The 14,021-nt window shown below is 55.7% G+C and overlaps 1 protein-coding gene across 3 annotated transcripts in view; it reads right to left on the reverse strand.

The window, feature by feature from the left end:
* Window positions 1-14,021, reverse strand: part of IGF2R (insulin like growth factor 2 receptor) — an 83,771-nt gene that overhangs the window by 21,418 nt on the left and 48,332 nt on the right. For all 3 annotated transcript variants that reach the window (XM_075554296.1, XM_075554295.1, XM_075554294.1), the window contains exons 11-20: window positions 10,441-10,605; window positions 9,696-9,836; window positions 8,227-8,373; window positions 6,185-6,322; window positions 5,554-5,701; window positions 4,618-4,795; window positions 3,147-3,262; window positions 2,572-2,740; window positions 1,676-1,855; window positions 521-622 (exon numbers count right to left, since the gene is read on the reverse strand). In XM_075554296.1, coding sequence (XP_075410411.1) covers window positions 521-622; window positions 1,676-1,855; window positions 2,572-2,740; window positions 3,147-3,262; window positions 4,618-4,795; window positions 5,554-5,701; window positions 6,185-6,322; window positions 8,227-8,373; window positions 9,696-9,836; window positions 10,441-10,605 — 1,484 coding nt within the window. The remainder of the gene's footprint in view (window positions 1-520; window positions 623-1,675; window positions 1,856-2,571; window positions 2,741-3,146; window positions 3,263-4,617; window positions 4,796-5,553; window positions 5,702-6,184; window positions 6,323-8,226; window positions 8,374-9,695; window positions 9,837-10,440; window positions 10,606-14,021) is intronic.

Genomic DNA, 14,021 nt, shown 5'->3' on the forward strand with positions numbered 1-14,021 from the left:
CAGAGTCCTGGTGGCACAGTGGGGTGGACACTGGGCGCTAACCAAGAGGCTGGCAGAGGGAACCCAGGAGAAAGACGGGGCCCTGCTAAAGGCTGCCACCTCGAAGGCCCTCCCTATGAGGCAGGAAAGACTTAAGGGGTCTTTATGAATCAGCATCGACTCGACGGCAGTGGGTTTGCCCCACAGAGGCCGGGTCTCACATGGTCCAGGTGGTCCAAGATGCGTGAACTCATCAGATGCACCTCCTGGAACAAGCGGCTCTCGTAGGGGTGGGGAGGGCGCCCCCACACAGCCCAGTGGGGTGAGGACGTCGGAAAGGAGGACCCAGAGCCCAGGGGTAAGCTGAGGCTTGGAGGTGGGCAGCATGACCTCCACCCTCTGGAGTCCATTAGGAGAGGACAGTGACTCATGACTTGGTGACTGACCTCGAAACATCGGGGGCAGTGTAAGTTCAGAACTGGGGCTCCCCCAGGGCACACGGCAGTGCAGTTCAGTGAGGGACCGGCCACAGAGCCCGTACCTGGTCTGTGTCTGTGGCTATCTGGACAGGGCAGGCAGCCTCTGTGTTCCACAGGAAAGTGACCACACACTCCCAACTGAGAGAAAAGATGGGATGGGTATTCTGGAAGGCAATGGGCAGGACATGAGTGAGTACAGCGATGGGGATCTTCACATGCACTGCAGAATCCTAAACTGACCCAGGAGCACAGTCCAACCCACTGTCGGTGCACAAGGTGCCAGCTGACAGGCACAGGCGCAGGACATGTGTTGCTCAAGTCCAGCAGAACAGCCTCATTCTCCCAGGAAGGAGGCGCTAAGTGTAACACTGGTGGTGGGGTAGGGGTGGGGGTATCAGGAAGTTCACTGTGACCATGCCACTGGAAAACTGAGGCAACGGGACTCCACCCCTGGTCTGGTTTCCAGGTCCTGCTCTTAGAACACAAGACACCAGGGCATCCGGCTGGGGGGCATCCCCTATGTGAGCTCAACAGCAGGCAAAACCCATGCGCGTGGGCGCTCAGCACGATGGCCAGCCTTGGACAAAGGCCGGGAAGTGACCAGCAGGGCACAGGGGCTTCGTCTTGGCTCACAGCAAAACCAGAAGACCAAAGCCATCACTGTCAAAGTGGACTCCAACTGGCCGCAGCCCAGGGTGTTAACAGAGTGGAAGTGTTTCCACTCCCGGGTCTTAGCCTAGGAAGCCCCATGGGACAGTTCTACTCTGCCCACCCTGGAGGGTGGCTGAGTCGGAATCGAATCCATGGTGGTGGTGGAGGGGGTGCTGGGCTGGGGAATGTGGCATTCTCTAGTCACCCTGTGAACACCCTGTGTGCTGTGTCCAACGGATGAGGCAGCCAGTGGGGATATGAAACTGCACGGATGCACTAAGGGCCTGAGGAACTTTCTAGATCCTTCCAGAATCTCAGACAAACTTCTAAGGAGGAGACAGACATCAAGTGTCCAGGACGGCAAGGCCCCAGAAAACCAAAAGTCACACGCTGACCCTCAAACCCAGATGTGCAGGTGGTGAAGACTGAGACTTCAGAAGCCATAGTCCTAGGGCACCACCAGCCACCACCACCCTGTCCCTCCTGGTTCCTGGTTCCTGCCCATGTCAAGCGCCTGCTGGCAGACTCAGGGCTAAGCAGGCCCCTCCAAGAAGGGAGTCACGTACCAGGCTGCCTGGCGAGCAGATGAGGTGGATCCGGGTGGTGTAGGTGGTCTCCTGGCCATCGCTGGTCCTGCACGCCGAGCCATTCACGTACTCCAGGAGGAGGCTGCCCCTGTCCTCGATCATAGGGCTCGACAAGGCCAGGCCCAGGTTGCTGTTGGAGATGACCTCAGAAGACACGCCCTGGAGGCCAGCAGAGCTGGTCAGGCTTTCCCACCCAACAGAAACCGGCAGCTCCCTTGCTGAGACGGTGGGAAGTCATGGCTCCAGTACACCCCAGGAGCACACGTGCACCTCCACACACACCTGGGCACCGAATTCTGACCGCCAGGGGGCGCTCTCCTCCCACCTCCAAGATGTCCCAGGGGCCCTGGGTTTGGGCCCGAGAAAAGTGCTTTCCCCACCACCCATGTTAGGAAACCAAATGACAAGGGCATCTCTAAGATGCGACATGTACGACCACCAGAAGGGAGTTCCAGCAGCAGTGGAACCCTGGGTGGCTGGAGGCTGCGTGGCACCCAGAGAGGAGGGGCCAGTACTGGTCCGGAGGATTTCTTCCCAGCTCCCAGGAGCTGCAGCCTCAGGAAGCCAAGAGGCCTGGTTCAGACATCTGCTCAATCACTCAACAGACACTTCTGAATTCGGTTTCCTCTGCCCTTACTGTGACCAAAGGTCACCAACTCCAGGAATTGGTTTTATTGGGTTTGGCCTGTCTCTGCTGGGAAGGGACGGGTTTCCCCCCGAGGAAGGAAGGGGGGTCAGGCAGCCCCCACATTCACGCCCAGGGCTCTGCTCTAGCTGCCAGGCCACTTTGGGTCTGGGACCCCAAAACAGTCCCTCCGCCCATGGGGCACGTGCTCCCTGGAGGCCATGCAAGCCGCTGGGGACAGCAGACTCACTTGCTGACGCTTGTACTTCATCTCACAGGAGGAGGCAAAGTGGTCACAGCCCGGCACCGGGTTCAGGGGTCGACAGACATTGATGTAGTACTTCCTCCAGGTGGACCGGTCCCCCGTGTTGTCCATGGCGAACCAGTTGCCGCTGGGGCTGCCTTCGGGCTTTGCCAGGCTGCAGATTCAAAGTAAGATGCCTGCTCCAGGGCGCTGGACCATTGCAGGGACCCGCTCCTTCCAGTGCTTTTGAGCAGCACGGACATGGTGGGTTACAACCTGGCTGATCTGCCCGAACTCCACAGGCCCTGAGACTGGCCCTGAGACTGCCCTCTTCCCACCCACCCCCGCCCCCAAGCTGTGGATGGCAGGGACAAATGGAGACCCTCAGGGCTGGTGCTTGGTCAACTAGGGGGCAAAATCAGGGCGCAGACCTCCACTGACATGCCAAGCACACTGAGACCACCACCAGGCCTCAGGGACTCTCAGTTCTGTGCACTGGCCCGGGTCAGCGCCCGCATCACCAGCACCGTCTCCACAGGACCAGGCAGGGGACCCCCCAGCCCCACACAGAGGGCCCCCACCTGGAGAGGTCATACTGCTCCATGGTGAAGGGGTCGGTCACGGCACACTCCAGGGGCTCCTCGGGGCAGGCGTAGCTGGTGTACCACCGGAAGTTATAGGTGGAGTTATCTTCCTCCTGTGGGTGGGTGCACCGGGGAGGGAGCGGACAAGAGACAGGACATGGAGCCAACACTGCAAAACTGACAGCAACATTTGTGGGATTTAAAAAACAAAAAAAAACCTGTCTCGCTCACACACGGTTTAACATCAACAGCTGAACGGCTTAACCAAATGTGGTCCCGTCACACAATGGAATCTCAGTCAGCCCAAGAGGCAAGTGGCATCCTGAGCCCAGCGAGGACCTGGTCATCCGTGATGCTGAGCAGGTTACATGGGCCCCAGCGGGCCAGGGGCTATATGGCCCCCACGGGCACGAAATTGGCAGAACAGGCCAGGGCTGAAGGAGTCCTGAGCATCTGCTGCGGTGGGGGTAGGGGTGGGGGTGGGAGTGGGGGCGGGGAACGCAGACCAGGCCCGCTCAACTGCGTCTCCTTTCACTTCTTACTGGGATTTATGCGGCTGGCTCAAGTCGGCAGGGCCATCCTTGTGCGGCACAAGAGCTCTGCCCCCATGGCCCTGGTTTTCCCATTTCCCTTGGTCCTCCTTTCAGGGGCCCCTTCCTGCCCTGAGAGTTCTCCCTGAGCACAGGCTGCCCTTTGATCTGCTGCGGCTGATTGATCTAAGGCTGATTGATCTAAGGCGTGCTAACCCCCTCTCCTTACTGTTCCACTTCACACTTGGAGGACAACTGGGCCATGGGGGTGGTTTAAAGGGGAATAACCTGGGCTGTTTGGTTATCCTGGGTCTCACTGGGCATTTTTCTCCCTTTCTATCCAGGGCAGAGCCTGTCAGAGCTGCCGGCAGTGCTCGCCGGGCATCATCTAGGTGTTCTGGTCTCCGCATGGACACTGGGCCTTTGGACTAATTATTCCCGTGAGTCTTCGAAACAAATGTTTGTTACATAGATGTTTCACAATCTTTCTAAATGGTTTCTTTTTTAAAAGAAATTTTTATAGAATTGACCTGGTCCATCTCCTTTCATTCACCTCAAAGGCCCAGGAATAAATGAAGGTGGGGCTCGGGCCGCTGCTGAGTGAGACTGACCCGAGGGATGGGTTCTGGTGCTCTTGGGCATTCTGTGGTCAAAAGAGGAGGCCCTGGTGTGCAGGGCCCGAGACAACATAGCTTGGGACAGGCTATGACGGACTACTGATGGGAAGGGGAAGTTGGAAGAGACCCAACACACTGCTCCTAGCTCTGGTTTCTAAACCAAGAGCTCCCCGGGGCTCTTCTGTACCACGTGGGGGACTCCAGGAGGGGATCGGAGCAGTGACCCCTTCTCAAGGGCAGCGGGATCCGGAACATCAAGAGCCCTGTCGGCCGCGGGGCTAGTGACCCCTGCCGCTTGTGTCCACGCGGGACAGCACCTACCTGGTACTCAGGGATGCCTATCCCGGCGTCTCTGTCGCAGAGAAAAGTGATCAGAGTCGCTCTCGGTGTGTGCTTCTCGTTATTGTAGGGTGTGCCGTCTTTGTAGCTGAGCTGGATCATGCCGTCATAATACGAAAGCTTGGCGTTGCTCAGGCCCAGGTTCCAGGACTTCTTGTCACTAAAACGACAGACAAAGGACTCTCAGAAGAGACCCGACGGGACGGCCATTCACACTCGGGAGCTGCGAGGTTCAGGAGGGACCGGTGAGCTGGAAATCCCCAGGCTGGGGTTGGTTTTGTCCCACACCGGGTGCTGGCTAGGGATCTGGAAGGGATGCACCTTGGGTGGGGAAGGGAGGCTGAGGTGTAAGAGGGATCCCACCCCCACCTCACCCCACTGGGACCCAAGCCCACGTAGAGCACATCTGCATCAAGGTAGCATACACAATGCAGAAATGCACACAGACAATCTGCTTAGCATCTGAGAAGCGCAAGGCACACAGAACTTTTAAAAACAACAACAAAAGCTCACTGCCTTTGAGTGGATCCTGACTCGCCATGACCCCAGAGAACAGAGGAGAACTGCCCATTAGGACTTTCGAGGCTATAAATCTTTATGGGCACAGACTGCCACGGCCCTCTTCCATGGAGTGGCTGCGGGCTCACACTGCCAGTCTTGGCATTTGCAGACCCGTCGTGGAACCAGCCGTGCCCCGGGGTGCCTCACAGAATGAGAGTTTCGTGTCGATCCGCTGCTCACCTCCCAGGGTCCACGTTTGCCCTGCTTCTGTGGGAGTGAGCACCAAGCATCCCCCAGTGCTCCGGCCCAGGTCTGCTAGTGATCCAAGGCTCTTCACAAACCCAAGGACAGCAGAGAGGAGGGACCCGACCCGCCAACGACCTCAGGAGAAGCCAACGCCCGAGACCGAGCACTTGCCTTTTGGATAGCTGACACGCCCCCGAGTTTAGATCACAGGAGTCCATGGTCACGGGGCCACACACATTTAAGTAAAACTCGTACTTCTCGGTTTCCACGGTGTAGGCGCCGTTTTTCCGCATGAGAGGCGACAAGTCAAAAGAAAACCCTAAGCAGAAACAAACACATCAAAGCACGTGAGGCCAGTCGAAACCCGGTCAGCCCAGGAGAGAGACCTTTGTCCCGGGACCGAGCTGCGTTTCCCTCAGACCACCGGAGCTCCGATGGCTAACACTGTCCTCGCCAGCGGTGCCCGCACCACCCGCCCCTTTTATCTGTGTGAACCTATAATGTCACTCAGAGCCCATCCTCGCAGGTCGAATGAACAACCAGTGTGTACCACGCCCGGACGATGACCACAATCCAAGGGTCTGCTTGGAAAGTCTCCAAGGGCAGGTTTCTTGTCTAGAACCCACGAGAGAAGCCCTTAGTTCCTCGGGTCCCTCGGGTGTTTGGTTCCGAAAACTGATCTTAGTGAGGCAGCATTTGCACATCTCCCAACAACCCCGGGTTATATCAGAAACCGCCGTGCAAACGCCCGAAAACAAACACAACAAGCGGTTGCAAGGGATACCAGACAATGAATACCCACCGGCCTGGGAGTCGACCACCGTGCAGTTCTCGCCCTCTGTCTTGGCCAGCACACAGGCCGCGGCGGTCCGCCACTCAAACTCGTAGAAGCAACCGCTATCCCCAAACCCAATCAGCACGGGGGCGCTTTCAAAGTCACCTGCCAGGGGAGAGGGCAACCGATCAGGAATGCCCTCCAGAGAAGCCTCCTCCACTCCCACTCTCCGACAGACATCAGGCCTGGCGGGGACGCAGTCCAAACGCCACCGTGGTGGGGTCAACCCCAGCACGCACGCAGGGGGCGCCCTGGGGGTTCCTTGGCCATCCCCTTATGGACTGTGGGTGACCAGACCTTGTGTCCGTCGCATGACTGGCGGGATTTGAACCGACACCTTGCGTGGGCATAGCTGGCGCCGGCCAGGGGCCTTTATTCTGGGCTCTATTAGAAACAGATCTAGCCGAAGCGGTGGGAAAGTAGGTGAAATATATTTGAGCATCAAAAACTGGTCACATTTTGACCTAAGTCCTATAGCTGGGAACGTGTCCAAAGGAAATACAAGGGGGCTTCTAGAAGGTCATGCAAGAATTCCATTATCTTTTAACTCAACTTTCCCATGAACTTTTGCAAGCCCCTCATATAACATTGTGAGGTACAGAGAGGCTATGAAAGAGCATGGCTAGCCCCACTGGGAATAGGTTATTATTCCAACAGCCGGGAGGTTGAAATAGAGCAAACCATGCCTTACCAACAAAGAAGTGCCCCCCGCCCGCCCCACCCCCACTGACCCTCGAAAGTAGAACATAATTGTGAAACATCTGAGAGTATTTACAAAACATGGCACAAGGGTGAGCTGGAAGCACTGCCCGACAGCGCTCGTGCACTGACTCTCCGCAGAGTCTGCTTAAGCATGTCTCTGAGACCAGAGGTCGGCAGCAGACAACTTCTCTCAGCAACCCCACTGGTCTTAGTCTCCTTGGGGTGGCCTCAAAACTAAAGAGGTGCCACTAAGACAGGGACTTCTGAGGGGACCTGCAATTCAATTCTGGACAGAGAGGTTAGTGGTGGTGGCTATTGGGGGGGGGGGGAGGGAGCTGTCCAGGGTCATCTTGATGGGTTTTTCTTGATTGAATGGCATGGGATGATGATGGTGAGGGCTTGCATGAAGACATCCTCAGAACATGGCCCAGGGCACACTGGTGAGGGAGGCAAATGCCAGAGCAGTTGCACTGAGGAAAAAAAATTTTTTTTCTATTCTGACAACACACTTGCTTGTTCTTCGAGGGCAAGCTGGAGCTGTCTGGTGGGGATTTTGTGGGAAACGTTACCTCATCTGCCCTACAACTTCCATCTCGCCCCTGTTCGGGCTCTTTTCCATGTGTCCCCCAAGCCCACAGGCTGCGGAAGGGGAGCACGAGAGCCCCGCCTGCCCTGTGGGTGTGGTGCCCGCTGATGAGTTGGGATTTCTTGGGCAAGGGCCGGCGAGATGGGAAGCTGCACTGCCGGAAGATGGCGGCTCTGCCAACCGACCAACCGCAGGGTCACATTTGGGTGGTTGTGTTGAAAATCGCCCTAGGATTTTGTAGCGACACTTTGGACTGCCCTCCCCATTCTGAAGACCAGCATGGGTGTCCTTGAAGATTTCTAACTCTGTAACTGCAATGTACATCTGTCCACACAGGTGGGTGTGAGCTAACATGATCCGAAGGCTGAGATGCTGACAGGGTTGGGAACCAGCTAAGGTGTCTTCCACCCAACCAGCGGAAGCAAATCAACTGACACAGGGAAAGGAAGCCCACCAGACGCTCAGCGCATCTGCGAAAAAACCACCCCAAGTGTGCCCGGGTGCTGGCAACTGGCACTGTCAATTCCAGGCTGGCTACGGAGAAGAGATGGGGAGGACAAAGCCCAACTGACAGGTCTCCATCAGCAGCGATCTGAGGCTTAGCGCCCCATCCACCTGGCCTTCTCAGGTGTGTGAGGAGCAGCAGAGAGCAAGGGGTGAAGGCGGCCCACTGGCAAAAGCCGTGAGACCACAGCCTCCTTCACGACGACAACGACGGTACCTGGCTTGCACACAAGAGTGATGTTCGTTCTTATCTTCCTGCCGCGGGAACAGTCGTCGCCCTCTGAGTAAGAGAGCACAATGTTTCCTTTCTCTTTTGTGGGTGAACTTAGAAATTTCCCCAAATTTTTACTTCTTCCATTCTTATCTGGAAAATAAAAGGATGGGGGAGTGGTGTCAGAAGACAGTTTAAAAAGGACTGGGCACAGATGGCAGAACCAGTTGACGCTGTGCCCACTCCGGCCCGAGCCACAAGCGCCTTGGAAAGGTCCTCCAAGCGATTGCAGGTGACCGCTGGATAAAGCAGGAAGCAGCCAAACCTGCTGAGCAGGCTGGCCAGGGCACCCTTAGCACCCTGTCCGGGAGCTTCCTGACTCCGTCTGTGTACAAGAGTCCTTCTAAGTCGGCTGCTTTGAGGAAGACCACACTAAGGTCCTGGATGAGAGGGTAGGAGCCCCACAATCGCTCCTGTGTCCCAAGATTGTGCCGAAGATGGTCCCAGGTTCCCCCTCCTTCCTAACATCTGCAAACACAAGGGTCTCCTCCCATCCCTGCCACTCCAAAGTCAGGCTGAAAGGGCAGGTCGCTGGGGTGCTCAGCACCATTTCAGACAGAGAAGTCTGCCCTTGGGAACTGACGGTGAGAAGAGAAGGAATTCCAGAAATGCATGCTCTCACCGCCGCCGCCGGCCAGGCCCGGGCTGGAGGATAAACCACTTTCTGGCCCCACCCACTGGGCCAGTCCAGGCAGTCACTGCTGTTGTGAGGTGCCACTGAGTCAAGGCCAAGGTGCCCCTAGTGTGGGGAGCAGGGCTGGGACCTGCTGGAAGCACATGGCCAGGCCTGCCTTCCCAGGAGCCACGGAGTGAGGTTGGGGTAGGGAGGGGGCTGACCCCTGACCCTGTGGCTGAAGTCAAGGACTCCAAACTCCAAAATCGCTGCCATGGAGTCAACGATGACTCGCAGTGAAGCGATCCTGGAGGACAGGGTAGACGTGCCCGAGGTTCCCAACTCTTTCGGGGAGTTGAGACGCCAAATCTTCCGCACTTGGAGAGGCTGGTGGTTTTGAACTGCTAACCTTGCAGTTAGCAGCTCGACAAATAACCACTACGCCACCTGGGCTCCTTAAGCTGCAGAGGAACTCCTTAAAACCATCAAAATCACTTTCACACAGGTTCTGTTGATGCGATCCTTCACATTGCACAGTGGAAGGTCCAAACTTCCAAGTGCGTCTCTTTGGGTCACCAGTTAGCAGCAGGCTTGCGCCCACAGCAGAAAGCTTTGGCCAATCCCGCAGGATCAGGCAAGGCCCATGCTTCGCCGAGGGCATCTCACGTCCCTGGATCGTTTTCTTTACTGTCCTTGTCTAGGCTGAACCCAGGAAGTGGGAAATGGGCTTCAGGAAGTCAGGGGAAGAGCTGCCCAGTTGGTGCAGACGGGTGCAGCGGGGTCTCCCCTGGGTCCCACTCACCTACAGAGCAAACGGCGGCATCTTTGGGGCAGTTTCTTGCCCGGCCCTCCTGCAGCACACGGTGGCAGACGTTCATGAAGAAATGTTTCTTCTCCATGTCTGCCCGGCTGCCATCCACAGCTTCCCAATTCTGTTCCCGCACTGTGGCAGAAGGAAAGGGGTGGGGGGTGGAGGTGTCACTTAGTGAAAGGTGACGGGCATTCCAATAGGAAAGGGCCCAAAGGTCATGCAGGACTTGGTCTTGTCATGGGATTCATCGGGTACACTCTGTCCTCAAAGCGGTTATGATAAAGACTTAAGCCCTGTGCTTGGGAGCAATGACCTTTTTAGGGTAACAGGCTCTTTCGTAGGAGATGTTATGAGTTGAGTCATGGCAGGGCTAGGCGAGTCTTAATCCCCTCTGCCTGGTGTCCCATATGAGGGAGGCACACCCGGGGCAAAGGCAGCGCTGGAACGCGGAGGGTCACCCACAGCCCTGCTAAACCAAGGGAACGCCCTTCAAAGGCATCACCAGCACTGAGACCCAGGCTTAAGACAGCTCTCCAGCCCCCGGAGCTGGGAGAAAAACACAGTCCTGAGGGGATTTTGTTGAGTCTAAGAAAGCAAAGAAAGTGGCCAACCACTTAAAAGCCACCCTGGGAGACGAATCTCCTGTCTGTCTGTCTGTCTCTCTCTCTGTGTGTGTCTCTCTCTCTCTCACTGACACACACACACACACACACACACACACACACACACACTTTACCCGAGTGTCTCGCCAGAGGGGACAGGTCATAGCGCTTCTTCTCGTCACTGAAACCGCACAGCAGGTCCTCCTTCTCCTTGACGCAGGCATACTTGGTCTCCCAGGTGAAGAAGTAGGTGCAGTCTATCTCCCCCGTGAACACTGGGCTGCCTCTTCCATTGTTCGCTGTGGATTTGCAGGGGTGGGGAGGGGTGGGGTGGGGTGGGGTGTCAGGCCCCAGGAGATGACAAACCCTCAGGTGTCAAAGGAGCCATAAGATGGACCCAGGGCCACCAGTGGGGTTAAAAACCCCAGGCCCAGACCTCTAGGGGCCAAGACTGGGGGGCTTCCATTTCATGTGGGATGCGTGACCAGGGACCCCTCGATGCAAGGTGAAATCCCACTGGTCTTGTGAGACTATTCCCAATAAGTAAAGTCATCTTCAGATGTTGAGAGAAGACAAAGAGGACGGGGCGAGGGACGGGGGTGAGCGGCAGAGCAGGGACAGGGTTCCAGAACCTTCCACGTGCCGTGCATTAGCGGCTTCAAGGAGTTTGTGGGAAAATGAAATTAAAATATAGCGGAATTTCCCCACAACTGTTTAGAAGCCCCCTTCCATACATACTGAGCGTTTCACTACTTCTCCCTAAACCACCCAATGCTGACAACACCCCACACCCTGACTCCCAGCTCCCACACATTCCCTCTGACACCACTGTCACAGAGCAGCATCAAGAGGCCTGGGACCACTGGGATGGGGCTTCTCAGAAGTCAGGTCCACTCGGTGGCCGCGACCGCGCCACCTGTTAATCCAGTGCTTCACTCTCCTCTGGGTGCCCGACTAAGTTCTACTTCCCAGCTTCGCCTGCAGTGAAAAGTGGACCTGCCACTTCACTCTGGCCTCCCTGCCAAGGACTCACTGCGCCTGGTGGGAGAGCCCTGGGAGGCCAAGAGGGGCAGAAGGCAAGGGCCCACACCCACCCAGGGGCTCCCCAGGGCAGCTGCTATCTCTAGCCCAGCTCCCCGAGGACCCTGAGAACTGAGGGGCAAAAAACCTCATTAGTGTACTGATTCACTTGAATGGGTGGGCACTTGTTTATTTGAGAATTCATGGGGAAATTCCGGGGATTTTTTTTTTTCAATTCCACTCTTCCATAAACTTTTTGAAGCACCCCCTTATCTCTTTCCCCTTTCCCCCGAAATGATCTAATGTCCTTGCTTGGCCAAATCGCCACGGCGGATAAGACACCACAGTGCATCAGACCACGTGTAAGTGAAACCAATGCCCCGAGGGGGCTTCAAAACGTTTGCAGGGAACAATCCCACTCTCTCTCCGGGCCATGTGGCCAGCAATGTTTTCGAAGCCCCTTCTTCTATAATGGCCAACAGAGTAAATTTATGCACCTTTGTCTCTTAAATATTCATGAACCTTCAGAAAGTCAGGAGCATAAGCAAAGCCAGCAGATCCAAGTTAAACTATAAACCACATCACATTACAGAGCCAATTAACACACATTCGCATTCAGAAACACATCATCATTACATTTAGCCAATACGCACAAAATCCACCCAGGCAGCTTCTCAAAAGACTCTAAGTTTAAATTTGAGCAAAGCCATAATGAAATAATTTTATGGTCCAGACAAGTTTGCCCCAGATTTTGGAGGGCTGAATCCCGGAGCAGGAAGGAATCATAAATATTTTATGACCCAGCTCCTGCCTGGCGGGGAACCCTTCTACAAAACCCCAGCATCCCAGGCCCGTCTCCCTGCTACACCCACAGCCCAGCAGGCTGGCAAAGCCCTGGCTTGTGGTGCTGCCTTCATTCGCAATTCTGATTCCCAGCGGCTCCACAGGACGGGACAGACAGAACTGTCCCCGTGGGTTCCGAGACTGTAAGTCTTTCCGAGAGTAGAAAGCCTGGTCATCCTCCCGCAGAGCAGCTGCTGGACTCAATCTGCTGAGCTTGGGGTTGGCAGCCCCAGCGCGTAATCCGCTGCACAGTCAGGTTTGACTGCATGGCAGTGGGGTTTGATCCTTGGGTATCGCTAATAGCATCGGGTGATGTGAAGAAATGGCCTTTTCACAAGGGGGTGCAGGGTGCAGCGTTAGATTTCACCAAGGGCACGTCCGTAACTTGGAGCAAAGTGGACAAAGCACTCGCTACTCAGAGGACGGGGACGTGGGGTAGAAAGGTGGGACTTGGAAGTCAGCTCTTACAGCTCACCCATAAGGGACAAGCGCCCAAAGGCCACCCAGATGACTCCCATGCAGAGAATAGGTTCCTGTCTCACCCCAGCCAAATCACAACCCCTCCTGAGTCCTCCCTCTCACCAGGACCAACAGATCCCAAAGCAAAGCCCACCCCCTGCACAGCTGTCTCTCAACAGATCTCAAGTGAATCACCTTGGGATCGGCCCCACAGCCCAGTCAGTCATCAAGAGCTCTGACACGCCACGGCAGTGTGAGCCCTGTTTGAGACAACGATGGTGATGGCAAGCAGAGCAGCCACTGAGGCTAGGCATGCGTCGCCCGACGCCTCGGGGGATGTGGGTTCTCGGTTGGGGCTGGGAGGGGGGTTTAGGGCCATGGGTTCACAGGAGAGCCCAGTTCACTGGCCCAGTCCTGTGTGGAGAGCTTCTGCTCCACTTCAAGCTCTCTGCCTAGCCTCTGGGGTCTGAAAGTTTGCAAGCGGCCACCCGAGGGGCAGTAATTAGTCGTTATTCATCTGGAGCAACAGGGGGAGGAGGAGAGTCAGGGACAGAAGGAGGAAATGAAATATGGGCTTCATTTCCTCCATGAACCACGCCTTCTTTCCCAGGAATCCAGAACGGGATGGCCACCAGCTACCAGTCCTGGACATTTTGGTCAAAGATGCCGCAGAGACTTCGTATCAAAGGAGAATTCCAGATTCTCACGGACTCTAGGATATCTGGAGCCACAGAAACTGGATGAACCCCCAAAATGGTTTCCCTGGGATAATCTTTAAACTTTAAAGCAAACACATCTGAAATCTTCTAGGGGGAAAAAACAAAGCAAAAAAACCCCAAAAAACGAAGCAGTAAGTCTTGCTTAACTAGTTAAGAAGAATGCCTGCCTTGAGCAGTGTGCTCTTCTAAAAACTATCTCTAAGGAATCAAACTGAAGGGTCACGGAGTCACCTTGTAGTTGCCCAACTCCAAAAATGTCAATAAACTGTAGAAACCGTGAGTTGCTATGTGACTCTGCCACGCATGTCCTTAACAGTAACACAAACCAATGTGTTTTCTTAAGCTCTACCAGGACCCTTGGAGGAAGACTCAAGGACAAGCAGGATGTGGCCACCTGGGACTGGGGGCAGGTAGGGTGTTCTGCTTAGAGGCCAAGCAGCCAGGTGACCTCCACCAAACACCACCACCAGCATGCCAATGATAAGAAAAAGCAACACTCATTGCCATCGAGTCAATGCTGGCTCGTAACATCAACCCCCCTGTGGGTTTCCGAGACTGTAACCATTGACCAGGAGTAGAAAGCCCAGTCTTTCCTCCCTGGAGCTGCTGGTGGTTTCAAACTGCCAACCATGTGGATTGCAGCCCAACTGGGAACCACTAGACCACCAGGACTT

This window comes from Tenrec ecaudatus, chromosome 7 (assembly GCF_050624435.1).
Source record: "Tenrec ecaudatus isolate mTenEca1 chromosome 7, mTenEca1.hap1, whole genome shotgun sequence".
Taxonomy (NCBI): domain Eukaryota; kingdom Metazoa; phylum Chordata; class Mammalia; order Afrosoricida; family Tenrecidae; genus Tenrec; species Tenrec ecaudatus.